The sequence below is a fragment of the Drosophila miranda genome, assembly GCF_003369915.1.
Source record: "Drosophila miranda strain MSH22 chromosome Y unlocalized genomic scaffold, D.miranda_PacBio2.1 Contig_Y1_pilon, whole genome shotgun sequence".
NCBI lineage: Eukaryota > Metazoa > Arthropoda > Insecta > Diptera > Drosophilidae > Drosophila > Drosophila miranda.
In genome coordinates, this window is record NW_022881603.1 from 34,809,403 (window position 1) to 34,826,475 (window position 17,073).

At 41.1% G+C, this 17,073-nt stretch overlaps 3 protein-coding genes and 7 long non-coding RNA genes across 17 annotated transcripts; 7 read left to right on the top strand and 3 right to left on the bottom strand.

Moving 5' to 3' along the window:
• Positions 1-187: 187 nt before the first annotated feature.
• LOC117189572 lies at positions 188-1,980 on the top strand. Of its 2 annotated transcripts, none has more exons than XR_004473440.1 (4): positions 188-608; positions 671-932; positions 1,005-1,107; positions 1,195-1,980. It is a non-coding gene; the product is annotated as an uncharacterized LOC117189572 (long non-coding RNA). The 2 variants fall into 2 exon arrangements; XR_004473439.1 differs by having other exon boundaries at positions 190-608; positions 1,189-1,980.
• LOC117189560 lies at positions 1,729-16,941 on the bottom strand. Of its 4 annotated transcripts, none has more exons than XM_033394710.1 (3): positions 16,521-16,941; positions 2,076-2,693; positions 1,729-2,017 (listed from the first exon to the last, which is right to left on the bottom strand). In XM_033394710.1, the coding sequence occupies exons 2-3, from the start codon at positions 2,101-2,103 to the stop codon at positions 1,743-1,745; spliced, it is 303 nt and encodes a 100-aa protein (XP_033250601.1). In that variant the 5' UTR covers positions 2,104-2,693; positions 16,521-16,941; the 3' UTR covers positions 1,729-1,742. The 4 variants fall into 4 exon arrangements, 3 of the variants coding, with proteins under 3 accessions (XP_033250601.1, XP_033250600.1, XP_033250599.1); XM_033394709.1 differs by lacking the exon at positions 16,521-16,941 and adding an exon at positions 2,758-2,948; XR_004473438.1 differs by lacking the exon at positions 16,521-16,941 and adding an exon at positions 2,758-2,949 and having other exon boundaries at positions 2,007-2,030.
• On the top strand, positions 3,445-3,879 carry LOC117189589. Its single transcript, XR_004473458.1, has 2 exons — positions 3,445-3,555; positions 3,619-3,879. It is a non-coding gene; the product is annotated as an uncharacterized LOC117189589 (long non-coding RNA).
• LOC117189592 lies at positions 4,304-5,962 on the top strand. Of its 2 annotated transcripts, none has more exons than XR_004473463.1 (4): positions 4,304-4,599; positions 4,662-4,923; positions 4,996-5,098; positions 5,186-5,962. It is a non-coding gene; the product is annotated as an uncharacterized LOC117189592 (long non-coding RNA). The 2 variants fall into 2 exon arrangements; XR_004473462.1 differs by having other exon boundaries at positions 4,306-4,599; positions 5,180-5,962.
• On the bottom strand, positions 5,720-8,878 carry LOC117189566. Its single transcript, XM_033394716.1, has 3 exons — positions 8,388-8,878; positions 6,067-6,518; positions 5,720-6,008 (listed from the first exon to the last, which is right to left on the bottom strand). Exons 2-3 carry the CDS (start codon positions 6,092-6,094, stop codon positions 5,734-5,736), a joined length of 303 nt encoding a protein of 100 aa, XP_033250607.1. The 5' UTR covers positions 6,095-6,518; positions 8,388-8,878; the 3' UTR covers positions 5,720-5,733.
• LOC117189586 lies at positions 9,241-9,828 on the top strand. Its single transcript, XR_004473455.1, has 2 exons — positions 9,241-9,351; positions 9,411-9,828. It is a non-coding gene; the product is annotated as an uncharacterized LOC117189586 (long non-coding RNA).
• LOC117189574 lies at positions 10,001-11,746 on the top strand. Of its 2 annotated transcripts, none has more exons than XR_004473444.1 (4): positions 10,001-10,383; positions 10,446-10,707; positions 10,780-10,882; positions 10,970-11,746. It is a non-coding gene; the product is annotated as an uncharacterized LOC117189574 (long non-coding RNA). The 2 variants fall into 2 exon arrangements; XR_004473443.1 differs by having other exon boundaries at positions 10,004-10,383; positions 10,964-11,746.
• Positions 11,504-11,942, bottom strand: LOC117189565. The gene is made up of 2 exons (XM_033394715.1): positions 11,851-11,942; positions 11,504-11,792 (listed from the first exon to the last, which is right to left on the bottom strand). The coding sequence occupies exons 1-2, from the start codon at positions 11,876-11,878 to the stop codon at positions 11,518-11,520; spliced, it is 303 nt and encodes a 100-aa protein (XP_033250606.1). The 5' UTR covers positions 11,879-11,942; the 3' UTR covers positions 11,504-11,517.
• Positions 13,226-13,817, top strand: LOC117189584. The gene is made up of 2 exons (XR_004473453.1): positions 13,226-13,336; positions 13,396-13,817. It is a non-coding gene; the product is annotated as an uncharacterized LOC117189584 (long non-coding RNA).
• LOC117189573 lies at positions 13,951-15,728 on the top strand. 2 transcript variants are annotated; one of them, XR_004473442.1, is made up of 4 exons: positions 13,951-14,365; positions 14,428-14,689; positions 14,762-14,864; positions 14,952-15,728. It is a non-coding gene; the product is annotated as an uncharacterized LOC117189573 (long non-coding RNA). The 2 variants fall into 2 exon arrangements; XR_004473441.1 differs by having other exon boundaries at positions 13,954-14,365; positions 14,946-15,728.
• Positions 16,942-17,073: the final 132 nt, after the last annotated feature.

Below are 17,073 nucleotides of genomic sequence, written 5' to 3' on the forward strand. Positions count from 1 at the left end.
CGATACCCTGCGCAATTTACTGAACAAATTTCCCGGCTATCCGTTCATCGACAACGTCATACGATGCAAATTATCTTCGCATTTGCGATACTGACTTAGTATCGGGTATAACTGTAGAGTTGCGGTGTCCACAGCAACTCACAACGTTCCCCCTCGTTTTTTTTTGTTGAACTATTTTGTTTAAACCTTGCTTTAGTCAAAATACAATAAAAGCAAGAACTAAAAACTAAAATTATGTGGGCAGAACTAATGGTCTTATAGGCTCTGCACACTGAACCCATCCCGGGGGAATGGTGGGATTTTTTGACAGATGTGAAACTCCGATTCACACTGCCACCATCCACCATCCGTCAAAAACAGCTGATGCCAATAGCAAGTTCATTAAATTTGCGCGGAAGATTTATTAGTTCTTGGTTCTTATAATGGATGATGAAGATATAGCAATTATTTCGGCTGTGGTTCAACAGCAAAATATTTTCTTGCACCAACTAATAATGTTGCTGTCAATGAATAATGATGATGACGATGATGACTTTAACATTGACGAGGATGAGATGACCCAGATGACTGCCATAAAAACACAAAAGCCAGGAAGATTATGGTCGTTTGTGAGTACTTCTACTAACTTCAACCATAGTTTAAAGTACAAGGACATATTTTATGGTTTTAGGAAAATTCCTAAATTCCTTTGGAAAAGCGCATCGCCATTGCGCTATACACTTTGGGCTCGTCCTCTGAGTACCGAACAGTTGGCAGGCTTTTCGGTGTAGCTCCAAACATTGTGTGTAGTATCCTGCACGAGTTTTGCAGAGCACTTATCGACGAGTTTTCGAAGGAGTACACGTCGCCCAATTACCTAACTTCCGACAAAATTGATGAGTGCGTAAAGGGATTCGAGGCAATTGGGTTTCCTCAGTGCCTAGGTGCAATTGGTAGGAAATCAATAAGAACTTCAGCAATATGTTTACATATAAATTGGTTTTTAAACTTCCTTTTTATTCTAGATGGATGCCACATCGAAATAAAACCACCAGCACCTGAGGCAGTAGACCACCATAACTATAAGGGCTGGTATTCCACAGTCTTGTTTGCCCTAGTGGATTATAGGTATGCAAATATCTTGCACAAAAATATGTATTTAGCAAGTTGGTTTAATGTCCTAAATTATTTAAATCCGATTCTTTTTAGATACAGATTTACATATGTAAATATCGGCTCTGCAGGAAGGTGCAATGACTCGATGATATACCAGAAGTCAAGCCGTGCAAAACATATCGAAGCATCGGCATTACTCCAAGAGAAAGCCAAGGAAATAAGCGGAGTAAACGTCCCTGTAATGCTTATCGGGGACTCGGCATTTAGGTTTTCTAAAAAGCTGATGAAACCTTACCCGTTTTCCACAGTCGCCTCTTTGGAACAGCGCACGTTTAACTACAACCTTTCCAAAGCTAGGCGAGTGGTGGAAAATGCATTTGGGCATTTAAAAGCCAGTTTTCGAATAATCGGAAAAGGTCTTGATAGCCACCACAAAAATAATAGCGCCATAATAATGAGCTGTTGTATTTTACACAATATATTAAATAAGCACAACAGCGCGATTAATGAAAATTGGGAGCTTGCAACAAATGAGCAGCGCGAACAGCCCGATACCAGCGACAGTTCTGCTGACTTTAATCAGTCAGCAGAACAGATACGATCTGCAATCGCAAAATATTGTGTAGACCGTAATGAAAATTAAAAACTTATTTATTTTTATTTTTTAAAACTTCTAATAAGTCGTTCTGGAATTTTGTTTGGGTGCTGATCAAGTCCTGCACCATCTTTTCCTGCCTAACGTCGTGCTCCTCCTTCTTTCTGTGGTGGTCCTTTTGTTGTTCGAGACGCTCCTGGGCGATCTCTGCCAGCCACGAAATGTCGGTCTTTTTCTTTTTCTTTGGCGGACGCCCAGACAAGGTGCTGGAGCTACAAGATCCGTCCAGGGCCATCTCAATAATATCCGAAAAGGACTCATCAGTATCTGCAATGAACACCTTAAATGAAATATATTTTTTTAGCAATAAATTAATAAAACTTACTGTCGTTGTCCAATGTGCTCTGCTCCATGTTGTTTGCACTCAAGATGCCAAATCAGCGAACTTCAGTTCAGCGCCCTGAATGTGACGGTCAACCGGCGGTAATCTGATATCTTGCACATGCCGCAAGATCAGCATTATCGCTTATGCCAAGTCGGCTTACCGACTGTAGCTTTGTAGCTCTAAGTACATATATTTTGTAGCTTTGCATTCTTTGGCAATTAAATAATTTTGATTCAGCTTATGCCCCAGCTTGCTGGTGGCTCCTAGTTTTAGTTCTGTTCTTATAACGAAAGCTAACGCTTGTTAATAAACCTTGCTCCGGCAACCAGCCGTAAACACTTTGAATTATTAATTCTATACCACTGTACCACAAGGCCAGTGATAAGAGAGACAGTTATCTCTCCATCTTCATAGAGGATTCTATACCACGGAACCCGCACGAGGACCACCGCATCAAGCAGCTAAGGCTACTTGGACATACGGACAACTTAATTTACACATGTGAATTTTTGCGTGGTCCGCGCAAATCTTTAATTTTCTCCTTCCATATGTCAATCAGCAGGCTGTCAAGCGCGGCACTCCATTTCACCCTGCCGCCTGATGTTGTTCTCTTGTTTGCTGCATTGTGTAATAATATTATATATTATAAACAATAAAAAACAAATATATCTATTCAACGTACCACTGGAGGAGTTTTCTGGCACTAAATACATTTTATTAATAAGTTTTTCGAAAATTTGGTCTGCTGTCCTTCCGAGCTGTTCTGTTGTTGTTTTTGTTTTTTGTTAATTTTGTCACAATCATTGTTTACGTTTTCGCAGTGAATACCATTTTTCCATTGTGAATGACAATTATTCAGAGTTGCATTTGAAAACCATCGGCTAACTATAGCATAGAAACGTGCGGTTTAGGAACATCCAAAATGGATGGTGGACTAACTGGGAAATTTTCGGAACGGCAAAACCTTACGGACCATCCCCGAAATGGATGGTGGATGGTCGTCAGTGTGAATAGCCTATTTCGGACCATCCCCGAAATGGATGGTGGATGGTGGATGGTCGTCAGTGTGAATAGCCTATTAGTAAGCCAGAATTATTCAACGGAATCTCTAAATTGAGCAATATGAACGACTATCCTCTTTCGTTTTTTTGTCTTGACCTATTTCGCTAAAACCTTTTTTTTACGAAAAATCCAATAAAAGCAATTATTTAGAATAAGCCAGTTAAGTAGAAAATTGAATCATTAATCAGTTGAAAATTTGTGGGCATGGCTAAATATTCTGTATAGCTGAGAATATTCGACAGAATATCAAAATTGAGGAACATTTATACAACTTGAGCTCGTCAGTATATTTACGGTATATTTTTAAAGTAAGACGGTATGTTTCGGTATATTTCTGAGGGTCACACTGGTCCCACTTGACGCGTACAAAATTTGACATCTACGGAAAGCGGCGCCAGATTGTGTGAAAAAAGTTGCGGTTTGTAAATTCGTTTGATCGAAATGAACGAAATTATTAAAGATACATAAGTTTATTCCGCAGCAACTGCTGTACTTTATGGCTGGCCGGCGATGCTGCCAACAATTCCCATGCACATTTCGGTCGTCAGAGCACGACATTTTCATGCGATACGCCAGCTCTTTGGGCTTGCGGGCGCAATGCGTGTTTAATAATGGCGAAATTATCAAAGTATTCAAGCAAGCTTGCCGCCATTACTTGGAGGAGCCGAAAATAATGACATTCTCGCCTTCGACGGCAATAAACATTCTAACCATGTTGGGACGATCAGGCAACTTGGGAAAAGATGAACTGAAATTGAGCTCAGATTACATTCCACAGCGTGGGTGTGTTGCTGAAATTTTTGGGCCTCATCTACCATTTCCGACGATCATGGCACCTACGCCGCGTGTCAAGGACGATACCCAGCGCAATTTACTGAACAAATTTCCCGGCTATCCGTTTATCGACAACGTCATACGATGCAAATTATCTTCGCATTTGCGATACTGACTTAGTATCGGGTATAACTGTAGAGTTGCGGTGTCCACAGCAACTCACAACGTTCCCCCTCGTTTTTTTTTGTTGAACTATTTTGTTTAAACCTTGCTTTAGTCAAAATACAATAAAAGCAAGAACTAAAAACTAAAATTATGTGGGCAGAACTAATGGTCTTATAGGCTCTGCACACTGAACCCATCCCGGGGAATGGTGGGATTTTTTGACAGATGTGAAACTCCGATTCACACTGCCACCATCCACCATCCGTCAAAAACAGCTGATGCCAATAACAAGTTCATTAAATTTGCGCGGAAGATTTATTAGTTCTTGGTTCTTATAATGGATGATGAAGATATAGCAATTATTTCGGCTGTGGTTCAACAGCAAAATATTTTCTTGCACCAACTAATAATGTTGCTGTCAATGAATAATGATGATGACGATGATGACTTTAACATTGACGAGGATGAGATGACCCAGATGACTGCCATAAAAACACAAAAGCCAGGAAGATTATGGTCGTTTGTGAGTACTTCTACTAACTTCAACCATAGTTTAAAGTACAAGGACATATTTTATGGTTTTAGGAAAATTCCTAAATTCCTTTGGAAAAGCGCATCGCCATTGCGCTATACACTTTGGGCTCGTCCTCTGAGTACCGAACAGTTGGCAGGCTTTTCGGTGTAGCTCCAAACATTGTGTGTAGTATCCTGCACGAGTTTTGCAGAGCACTTATCGACGAGTTTTCGAAGGAGTACACGTCGCCCAATTACCTAACTTCCGACAAAATTGATGAGTGCGTAAAGGGATTCGAGGCAATTGGGTTTCCTCAGTGCCTAGGTGCAATTGGTAGGAAATCAATAAGAACTTCAGCAATATGTTTACATATAAATTGGTTTTTAAACTTCCTTTTTATTCTAGATGGATGCCACATCGAAATAAAACCACCAGCACCTGAGGCAGTAGACCACCATAACTATAAGGGCTGGTATTCCACAGTCTTGTTTGCCCTAGTGGATTATAGGTATGCAAATATCTTGCACAAAAATATGTATTTAGCAAGTTGGTTTAATGTCCTAAATTATTTAAATCCGATTCTTTTTAGATACAGATTTACATATGTAAATATCGGCTCTGCAGGAAGGTGCAATGACTCGATGATATACCAGAAGTCAAGCCGTGCAAAACATATCGAAGCATCGGCATTACTCCAAGAGAAAGCCAAGGAAATAAGCGGAGTAAACGTCCCTGTAATGCTTATCGGGGACTCGGCATTTAGGTTTTCTAAAAAGCTGATGAAACCTTACCCGTTTTCCACAGTCGCCTCTTTGGAACAGCGCACGTTTAACTACAACCTTTCCAAAGCTAGGCGAGTGGTGGAAAATGCATTTGGGAATTTAAAAGCCAGATTTCGAATATTCGGAAAAGGTCTTGATAGCCACCACAAAAATAATAGCGCCATAATAATGAGCTGTTGTATTTTACACAATATATTAAATAAGCACAACAGCGCGATTAATGAAAATTGGGAGCTTGCAACAAATGAGCAGCGCGAACAGCCCGATACCAGCAACAGTTCTGCTGACTTTAATCAGTCAGCAGAACAGATACGATCTGCAATCGCAAAATATTGTGTAGACCGTAATGAAAATTAAAAACTTATTTATTTTTATTTTTTAAAACTTCTAATAAGTCGTTCTGGAATTTTGTTTGGGTGCTGATCAAGTCCTGCACCATCTTTTCCTGCCTAACGTCGTGCTCCTCCTTCTTTCTGTGGTGGTCCTTTTGTTGTTCGAGACGCTCCTGGGCGATCTCTGCCAGCCACGAAATGTCGGTCTTTTTCTTTTTCTTTGGCGGACGCCCAGACAAGGTGCTGGAGCTACAAGATCCGTCCAGGTCCATCTCAATAATATCCGAAAAGTACTCATCAGTATCTGCAATGAACACCTTAAATGAAATATATTTTTTTAGCAATAAATTAATAAAACTTACTGTCGTTGTCCAATGTGCTCTGCTCCATGTTGTTTGCACTCAAGATGCCAAATCAGCGAACTTCAGTTCAGCGCCCTGAATGTGACGGTCAACCGGCGGTAATCTGATATCTTGCACATGCCGCAAGATCAGCATTATCGCTTATGCCAAGTCGGCTTACCGACTGTAGCTTTGTAGCTCTAAGTACATATATTTTGTAGCTTTGCATTCTTTGGCAATTAAATAATTTTGATTCAGCTTATGCCCCAGCTTGCTGGTGGCTCCTAGTTTTAGTTCTGTTCTTATAACGAAAGCTAACGCTTGTTAATAAACCTTGCTCCGGCAACCAGCCGTAAACACTTTGAATTATTAATTCTATACCACTGTACCACAAGGCCAGTGATAAGAGAGACAGTTATCTCTACGACATAATCTTCATAAAGGATTGTATACCACGGAACCCGCACGAGGACCTGTAGCGCTTGTAGCAGGGAATGCTGAGTTTTTTTGTGGCGCCATCTAGTGCTCAGAGTGGCAGGCGAACGACAGGTCAAGGGAAAACCAAAAAGACGGTAACAGGTCAAAACGTCAGGCTATCTCTGTTGAAAATGCATCCAGGGACCTGTTAGAGGATTTGCCGCCAGAACGTTGGCGTCCCTATCGGCTATTCCCTCGTGAAAGTCAATTGAGTCGGTTGCGTATCGGTCCGACGGAAAGGAAAAACCAAGAATTTAGTGAAGAGAAAAACTATAGGGAATCTAAATATCTAAATCCAAGATTCGACTGCGAGATTCTTGGTTGAAGGCGAGTGGGCTATTCAGTCGTCAGAAGCCGTATAGCGCTGAGTCCGGTTGGGGTAAGTGCTGAGGGAAGAGAAGAGAAGGGCTAAAGGAGAATAAAGAGTTGTCCCATTTGTAGTCTTGGCGCTTAGTAAATCGAGTTAAGCAGTGCGGATTCGATCGTCCAAGGAAGCCAGCCAGCAAACAACAGCAGCCGCAAGCCTAACAAAGTGGCTTTTAAACCTTTGGGATTGTCTGGAAAGCGCTCAGCCATCGGAGAAGCGAGCGTGGAAGCAGAGGGAGAAGACATTTGGGGAGCGCTCGGTCCCCCCAAGCGGCTAGCTTCCCGAGGCGTTGGCGTCGGCACTTTAGTAGTCGAGCGCGACGCGGCAGATAAGGAGGGCCCGTCCCTTGGTCGCGAGCAGATCGGCGGAGAGAAAGTGTTAATATAGCACCGTCGGAGATTGGCCGTTTGGCCTTTTTCTTTGCTTTCGCGTACCTTTCACCTGCAGAAGCAGGGGAAAGAATTTGAGCTGTTCCCGTTCGACCAGGAGGTGGAAAGGAAACATAGATAACCGTCGGGAGAAAGAGAATAGAAAAAAAAAGAGGAAGCAACGGATTGACCGAGTAATTGTATTCGTGTCTGTAAATGTGTAATTAATTATGATTTCTGTGCGGAGTTAATTAGGAGAGATTTAGATTTGATTCCGGTAGTGGCTTCTCGTGACTCTCGCCGATCTGCAAATATGATTTCCCCCAACCTTGTGCCCATTTAAGTGTTCTTCCACCACAGCAGCTTTAGGTATTCATCGAGGAAAGCGCTTTCGCCGATGGAGCCATAAACTGGAGAAAAGGTATGAGTGGACTTAAATTCTGTTATTAATGAATTACAACTTGAAACAAGGGAACTAGGGCCGGTCGGTGAGTGAGAGGGAGAAGTGCCCACTCGAATTGGTTTCGTAACATTACGGAGTCAGCAAGCAAGTTAGTTTGTCCATTTCGGACTTATTTAGTATATCGTTTGTATGACACATAGCCAAGTATTTGTAGGAATTTTATACATATATTTCATTTAGCTACTCTTTTAATGTGGGTGATTATATTATGGTATTTGCGGGTAATGTTAGTGTTTTAGCCAGTAAGTGAATAAACTTTATAATGTATTAATCTACCGCTTTGCTTTCGCTGGCAAATTCCCCATGTAGGACGCCCCGGACAAAGGGGCCATTCCGTCATTAAATCGAACGGTTTGGAATGGCCATGGCAGGGTGGGCGACACGACCTCGACAACACCAGAGGCGGAGTTGAGATACCTTTCCAGCACACATCCACAATTCTATTCAGGGATAAACAGTGTCTCCCGGTTAAGCATTTTCGTCGTGACACGCTACTTCATTCGCGGTATAATGCGTATAGGCCACCAGCAGGAGGGGGGCAAGAACATCACTCCAATAGCCGACGAGCAGAGGCCGGAAACCCAAAGCGTGTGCTTCCCTTCGCTGAATGACAGCTAGCCTGGCAGGATTTATATACACAGACGTGCGTAGATGACACGTTACAGACCACCGCATCAAGCAGCTAAGGCTACTTGGACATACGGACAACTTAATTTACACATGTGAATTTTTGCGTGGTCCGCGCAAATCTTAAATTTTCTCCTTCCATATGTCAATCAGCAGGCTCTCAAGCGCGGCACTCCATTTCACCCTGCCGCCTGCTGTTGTTCTCTTGTTTGCTGCATTGTGTAATAATATTATATATTATAAACAATAAAAAACAAATATATCTATTCAACGTATCTGTCCTTCCGAGCTGTTCTGTTGTTGTTTTTGTTTTTTGTTAATTTTGTCACAATCATTGTTTACGTTTTCGCAGTGAATACCATTTTTCCATTGTGAATGACAATTATTCAGAGTTGCATTTGAAAACCATCGGCTAACTATCGCATAGAAACGTGCGGTTTAGGAACATCCAAAATGGATGGTGGACTAACTGGGAAATTTTCGGAACGGCAAAACCTTACGGACCATCCCCGAAATGGATGGTGGATGGTCGTCAGTGTGAATAGCCTATTTCGGACCATCCCCGAAATGGATGGTGGATGGTCGTCAGTGTGAATAGCCTATTAGTAAGCCAGAATTATTCAACGGAATCTCTAAATTGAGCAATATGAACGACTATCCTCTTTCTTTTTTTTGTCTTGACCTATTTCGCTAAAACCTTTTTTTTACGAAAAATCCAATAAAAGCAATTATTTAGAATAAGCCAGTTAAGTAGAAAATTGAATCATTAATCAGTTGAAAATTTGTGGGCATGGCTAAATATTCTGTATAGCTGAGAATATTCGACAGAATATCAAAATTGAGGAACATTTATACAACTTGAGCTCGTCAGTATATTTACGGTATATTTTTAAAGTAAGACGGTATGTTTCGGTATATTTCTGAGGGTCACACTGGTCCCACTTGACGCGTACAAAATTTGACATCTACGGAAAGCGGCGCCAGATTGTGTGAAAAAAGTTGCGGTTTGTAAATTCGTTTGATCGAAATGAACGAAATTATTAAAGATAAGTTTATTCCGCAGCAACTGCTGTACTTTATGGCTGGCCGGCGATGCTGCCAACAATTCCCATGCACATTTCGGTCGTCAGAGCACGACATTTTCATGCGATACGCCAGCTCTTTGGGCTTGCGGGCGCAATGCGTGTTTAATAATGGCGAAATTATCAAAGTATTCAAGCAAGCTTGCCTCCATTACTTGGAGGAGCCGAAAATAATGACATTCTCGCCTTCGACGGCAATAAACATTCTAACCATGTTGGGACGATCAGGCAACTTGGGAAAAGATGAACTGAAATTGAGCTCAGATTACATTCCACAGCGTGGGTGTGTTGCTGAAATTTTTGGGCCTCATCTACCATTTCCGACGATCATGGCGCCTACGCCGCGTGTCAAGGACGATACCCAGCGCAATTTACTGAACAAATTTCCCGGCTATCCGTTCATCGACAACGTCATACGATGCAAATTATCTTCGCATTTGCGATACTGACTTAGTATCGGGTATAACTGTAGAGTTGCGGTGTCCACAGCAACTCACAACGTTCCCCCTCGTTTTTTTTTGTTGAACTATTTTGTTTAAACCTTGCTTTAGTCAAAATACAATAAAAGCAAGAACTAAAAACTAAAATTATGTGGGCAGAACTAATGGTCTTATAGGCTCTGCACACTGAACCCATCCCGGGGGAATGGTGGGATTTTTTGACAGATGTGAAACTCCGATTCACACTGCCACCATCCACCATCCGTCAAAAACAGCTGATGCCAATAACAAGTTCATTAAATTTGCGCGGAAGATTTATTAATTCTTGGTTCTTATAATGGATGATGAAGATATAGCAATTATTTCGGCTGTGGTTCAACAGCAAAATATTTTCTTGCACCAACTAATAATGTTGCTGTCAATGAATAATGATGATGACTTTAACATTGACGAGGATGAGATGACCCAGATGACTGCCATAAAAACACAAAAGCCAGGAAGATTATGGTCGTTTGTGAGTACTTCTACTAACTTCAACCATAGTTTAAAGTACAAGGACATATTTTATGGTTTTAGGAAAATTCCTAAATTCCTTTGGAAAAGCGCATCGCCATTGCGCTATACACTTTGGGCTCGTCCTCTGAGTACCGAACAGTTGGCAGGCTTTTCGGTGTAGCTCCAAACATTGTGTGTAGTATCCTGCACGAGTTTTGCAGAGCACTTATCGACGAGTTTTCGAAGGAGTACACGTCGCCCAATTACCTAACTTCCGACAAAATTGATGAGTGCGTAAAGGGATTCGAGGCAATTGGGTTTCCTCAGTGCCTAGGTGCAATTGGTAGGAAATCAATAAGAACTTCAGCAATATGTTTACATATAAATTGGTTTTTAAACTTCCTTTTTATTCTAGATGGATGCCACATCGAAATAAAACCACCAGCACCTGAGGCAGTAGACCACCATAACTATAAGGGCTGGTATTCCACAGTCTTGTTTGCCCTAGTGGATTATAGGTATGCAAATATCTTGCACAAAAATATGTATTTAGCAAGTTGGTTTAATGTCCTAAATTATTTAAATCCGATTCTTTTTAGATACAGATTTACATATGTAAATATCGGCTCTGCAGGAAGGTGCAATGACTCGATGATATACCAGAAGTCAAGCCGTGCAAAACATATCGAAGCATCGGCATTACTCCAAGAGAAAGCCAAGGAAATAAGCGGAGTAAACGTCCCTGTAATGCTTATCGGGGACTCGGCATTTAGGTTTTCTAAAAAGCTGATGAAACCTTACCCGTTTTCCACAGTCGCCTCTTTGGAACAGCGCACGTTTAACTACAACCTTTCCAAAGCTAGGCGAGTGGTGGAAAATGCATTTGGGCATTTAAAAGCCAGATTTCGAATAATCGGAAAAGGTCTTGATAGCCACCACAAAAATAATAGCGCCATAATAATGAGCTGTTGTATTTTACACAATATATTAAATAAGCACAACAGCGCGATTAATGAAAATTGGGAGCTTGCAACAAATGAGCAGCGCGAACAGCCCGATACCAGCAACAGTTCTGCTGACTTTAATCAGTCAGCAGAACAGATACGATCTGCAATCGCAAAATATTGTGTAGACCGTAATGAAAATTAAAAACTTATTTATTTTTATTTTTTAAAACTTCTAATAAGTCGTTCTGGAATTTTGTTTGGGTGCTGATCAAGTCCTGCACCATCTTCTCCTGCCTAACGTCGTGCTCCTCCTTCTTTCTGTGGTGGTCCTTCTGTTGTTCGAGACGCTCCTGGGCGATCTCTGCCAGCCACGAAATGTCGGTCTTTTTCTTTTTCTTTGGCGGACGCCCAGACAAGGTGCTGGAGCTACAAGATCCGTCCAGGTCCATCTCAATAATATCCGAAAAGTACTCATCAGTATCTGCAATGAACACCTTAAATGAAATATATTTTTTTAGCAATAAATTAATAAAACTTACTGTCGTTGTCCAATGTGCTCTGCTCCATGTTGTTTGCACTCAAGATGCCAAATCAGCGAACTTCAGTTCAGCGCCCTGAATGTGACGGTCAACCGGCGGTAATCTGATATCTTGCACATGCCGCAAGATCAGCATTATCGCTTATGCCAAGTCGGCTTACCGACTGTAGCTTTGTAGCTCTAAGTACATATATTTTGTAGCTTTGCATTCTTTGGCAATTAAATAATTTTGATTCAGCTTATGCCCCAGCTTGCTGGTGGCTCCTAGTTTTAGTTCTGTTCTTATAACGAAAGCTAACGCTTGTTAATAAACCTTGCTCCGGCAACCAGCCGTAAACACTTTGAATTATTAATTCTATACCACTGTACCACAAGGCCAGTGATAAGAGAGACAGTTATCTCTCCAACATAATCTTCATAGAGGATTCTATACCACGGAACCCGCACGAGGACCACCGCATCAAGCAGCTAAGGCTACTTGGACATACGGACAACTTAATTTACACATGTGATTTTTTGCGTGGTCCGCGCAAATCTTCAATTTTCTCCTTCCATATGTCAATCAGCAGGCTCTCAAGCGCGGCACTCCATTTCACCCTGCCGCCTGCTGTTGTTCTCTTGTTTGCTGCATTGTGTAATAATATTATATATTATAAACAATAAAAAACAAATATATCTATTCAACGTACCACTGGAGGAGTTTTCTGGCACTAAATACATTTTATTAATAAGTTTTTCGAAAATTTGGTCTGCTGTCCTTCCGAGCTGTTCTGTTGTTGTTTTTGTTTTTTGTTAATTTTGTCACAATCATTGTTTACGTTTTCGCAGTGAATACCATTTTTCCATTGTGAATGACAATTATTCAGAGTTGCATTTGAAAACCATCGGCTAACTATCGCATAGAAACGTGCGGTTTAGGAACATCCAAAATGGATGGTGGACTAACTGGGAAATTTTCGGAACGGCAAAACCTTACGGACCATCCCCGAAATGGATGGTGGATGGTCGTCAGTGTGAATAGCCTATTTCGGACCATCCCCGAAATGGATGGTGGATGGTGGATGGTCGTCAGTGTGAATAGCCTATTAGTAAGCCAGAATTATTCAACGGAATCTCTAAATTGAGCAATATGAACGACTATCCTCTTTCGTTTTTTTGTCTTGACCTATTTCGCTAAAACCTTTTTTTTACGAAAAATCCAATAAAAGCAATTATTTAGAATAAGCCAGTTAAGTAGAAAATTGAATCATTAATCAGTTGAAAATTTGTGGGCATGGCTAAATATTCTGTATAGCTGAGAATATTCGACAGAATATCAAAATTGAGGAACATTTATACAACTTGAGCTCGTCAGTATATTTACGGTATATTTTTAAAGTAAGACGGTATGTTTCGGTATATTTCTGAGGGTCACACTGGTCCCACTTGACGCGTACAAAATTTGACATCTACGGAAAGCGGCGCCAGATTGTGTGAAAAAAGTTGCGGTTTGTAAATTCGTTTGATCGAAATGAACGAAATTATTAAAGATAAGTTTATTCCGCAGCAACTGCTGTACTTTATGGCTGGCCGGCGATGCTGCCAACAATTCCCATGCACATTTCGGTCGTCAGAGCACGACATTTTCATGCGATACGCCAGCTCTTTGGGCTTGCGGGCGCAATGCGTGTTTAATAATGGCGAAATTATCAAAGTATTCAAGCAAGCTTGCCGCCATTACTTGGAGGAGCCGAAAATAATGACATTCTCGCCTTCGACGGCAATAAACATTCTAACCATGTTGGGACGATCAGGCAACTTGGGAAAAGATGAACTGAAATTGAGCTCAGATTACATTCCACAGCGTGGGTGTGTTGCTGAAATTTTTGGGCCTCATCTACCATTTCCGACGATCATGGCGCCTACGCCGCGTGTCAAGGACGATACCCAGCGCAATTTACTGAACAAATTTCCCGGCTATCCGTTCATCGACGTCATACGATGCAAATTATCATCGCATTTGCGATACTGACTTAGTATCGGGTATAACTGTAGAGTTGCGGTGTCCACAGCAACTCACAACGTTCCCCCTCGTTTTTTTTTGTTGAACTATTTTGTTTAAACCTTGCTTTAGTCAAAATACAATAAAAGCAAGAACTAAAAACTAAAATTATGTGGGCAGAACTAATGGTCTTATAGGCTCTGCACACTGAACCCATCCCGGGGGAATGGTGGGATTTTTTGACAGATGTGAAACTCCGATTCACACTGCCACCATCCACCATCCGTCAAAAACAGCTGATGCCAATAACAAGTTCATTAAATTTGCGCGGAAGATTTATTAGTTCTTGGTTCTTATAATGGATGATGAAGATATAGCAATTATTTCGGCTGTGGTTCAACAGCAAAATATTTTCTTGCACCAACTAATAATGTTGCTGTCAATGAATAATGATGATGACTTTAACATTGACGAGGATGAGATGACCCAGATGACTGCCATAAAAACACAAAAGCCAGGAAGATTATGGTCGTTTGTGAGTACTTCTACTAACTTCAACCATAGTTTAAAGTACAAGGACATATTTTATGGTTTTAGGAAAATTCCTAAATTCCTTTGGAAAAGCGCATCGCCATTGCGCTATACACTTTGGGCTCGTCCTCTCAGTACCGAACAGTTGGCAGGCTTTTCGGTGTAGCTCCAAACATTGTGTGTAGTATCCTGCACGAGTTTTGCAGAGCACTTATCGACGAGTTTTCGAAGGAGTACACGTCGCCCAATTACCTAACTTCCGACAAAATTGATGAGTGCGTAAAGGGATTCGAGGCAATTGGGTTTCCTCAGTGCCTAGGTGCAATTGGTAGGAAATCAATAAGAACTTCAGCAATATGTTTACATATAAATTGGTTTTTAAACTTCCTTTTTATTCTAGATGGATGCCACATCGAAATAAAACCACCAGCACCTGAGGCAGTAGACCACCATAACTATAAGGGCTGGTATTCCACAGTCTTGTTTGCCCTAGTGGATTATAGGTATGCAAATATCTTGCACAAAAATATGTATTTAGCAAGTTGGTTTAATGTCCTAAATTATTTAAATCCGATTCTTTTTAGATACAGATTTACATATGTAAATATCGGCTCTGCAGGAAGGTGCAATGACTCGATGATATACCAGAAGTCAAGCCGTGCAAAACATATCGAAGCATCGGCATTACTCCAAGAGAAAGCCAAGGAAATAAGCGGAGTAAACGTCCCTGTAATGCTTATCGGGGACTCGGCATTTAGGTTTTCTAAAAAGCTGATGAAACCTTACCCGTTTTCCACAGTCGCCTCTTTGGAACAGCGCACGTTTAACTACAACCTTTCCAAAGCTAGGCGAGTGGTGGAAAATGCATTTGGGAATTTAAAAGCCAGATTTCGAATATTCGGAAAAGGTCTTGATAGCCACCACAAAAATAATAGCGCCATAATAATGAGCTGTTGTATTTTACACAATATATTAAATAAGCACAACAGCGCGATTAATGAAAATTGGGAGCTTGCAACAAATGAGCAGCGCGAACAGCCCGATACCAGCAACAGTTCTGCTGACTTTAATCAGTCAGCAGAACAGATACGATCTGCAATCGCAAAATATTGTGTAGACCGTAATGAAAATTAAAAACTTATTTATTTTTATTTTTTAAAACTTCTAATAAGTCGTTCTGGAATTTTGTTTGGGTGCTGATCAAGTCCTGCACCATCTTTTCCTGCCTAACGTCGTGCTCCTCCTTCTTTCTGTGGTGGTCCTTTTGTTGTTCGAGACGCTCCTGGGCGATCTCTGCCAGCCACGAAATGTCGGTCTTTTTCTTTTTCTTTGGCGGACGCCCAGACAAGGTGCTGGAGCTACAAGATCCGTCCAGGTCCATCTCAATAATATCCGAAAAGTACTCATCAGTATCTGCAATGAACACCTTAAATGAAATATATTTTTTTAGCAATAAATTAATAAAACTTACTGTCGTTGTCCAATGTGCTCTGCTCCATGTTGTTTGCACTCAAGATGCCAAATCAGCGAACTTCAGTTCAGCGCCCTGAATGTGACGGTCAACCGGCGGTAATCTGATATCTTGCACATGCCGCAAGATCAGCATTATCGCTTATGCCAAGTCGGCTTACCGACTGTAGCTTTGTAGCTCTAAGTACATATATTTTGTAGCTTTGCATTCTTTGGCAATTAAATAATTTTGATTCAGCTTATGCCCCAGCTTGCTGGTGGCTCCTAGTTTTAGTTCTGTTCTTATAACGAAAGCTAACGCTTGTTAATAAACCTTGCTCCGGCAACCAGCCGTAAACACTTTGAATTATTAATTCTATACCACTGTACCACAAGGCCAGTGATAAGAGAGACAGTTATCTCTCCAACATAATCTTCATAGAGGATTCTATACCACGGAACCCGCACGAGGACCACCGCATCAAGCAGCTAAGGCTACTTGGACATACGGACAACTTAATTTACACATGTGATTTTTTGCGTGGTCCGCGCAAATCTTCAATTTTCTCCTTCCATATGTCAATCAGCAGGCTCTCAAGCGCGGCACTCCATTTCACCCTGCCGCCTGCTGTTGTTCTCTTGTTTGCTGCATTGTGTAATAATATTATATATTATAAACAATAAAAAACAAATATATCTATTCAACGTACCACTGGAGGAGTTTTCTGGCACTAAATCCATTTTATTAATAAGTTTTTCGAAAATTTGGTCTGCTGTCCTTCCGAGCTGTTCTGTTGTTGTTTTTGTTTTTTGTTAATTTTGTCACAATCATTGTTTACGTTTTCGCAGTGAATACCATTTTTCCATTGTGAATGACAATTATTCAGAGTTGCATTTGAAAACCATCGGCTAACTATCGCATAGAAACGTGCGGTTTAGGAACATCCAAAATGGATGGTGGACTAACTGGGAAATTTTCGGAACGGCAAAACCTTACGGACCATCCCCGAAATGGATGGTGGATGGTCGTCAGTGTGAATAGCCTATTTCGGACCATCCCCGAAATGGATGGTGGATGGTGGATGGTCGTCAGTGTGAATAGCCTATTAGTAAGCCAGAATTATTCAACGGAATCTCTAAATTGAGCAATATGAACGACTATCCTCTTTCGTTTTTTTGTCTTGACCTATTTCGCTAAAACCTTTTTTTTACGAAAAATCCAATAAAAGCAATTATTTAGAATAAGCCAGTTAAGTAGAAAAT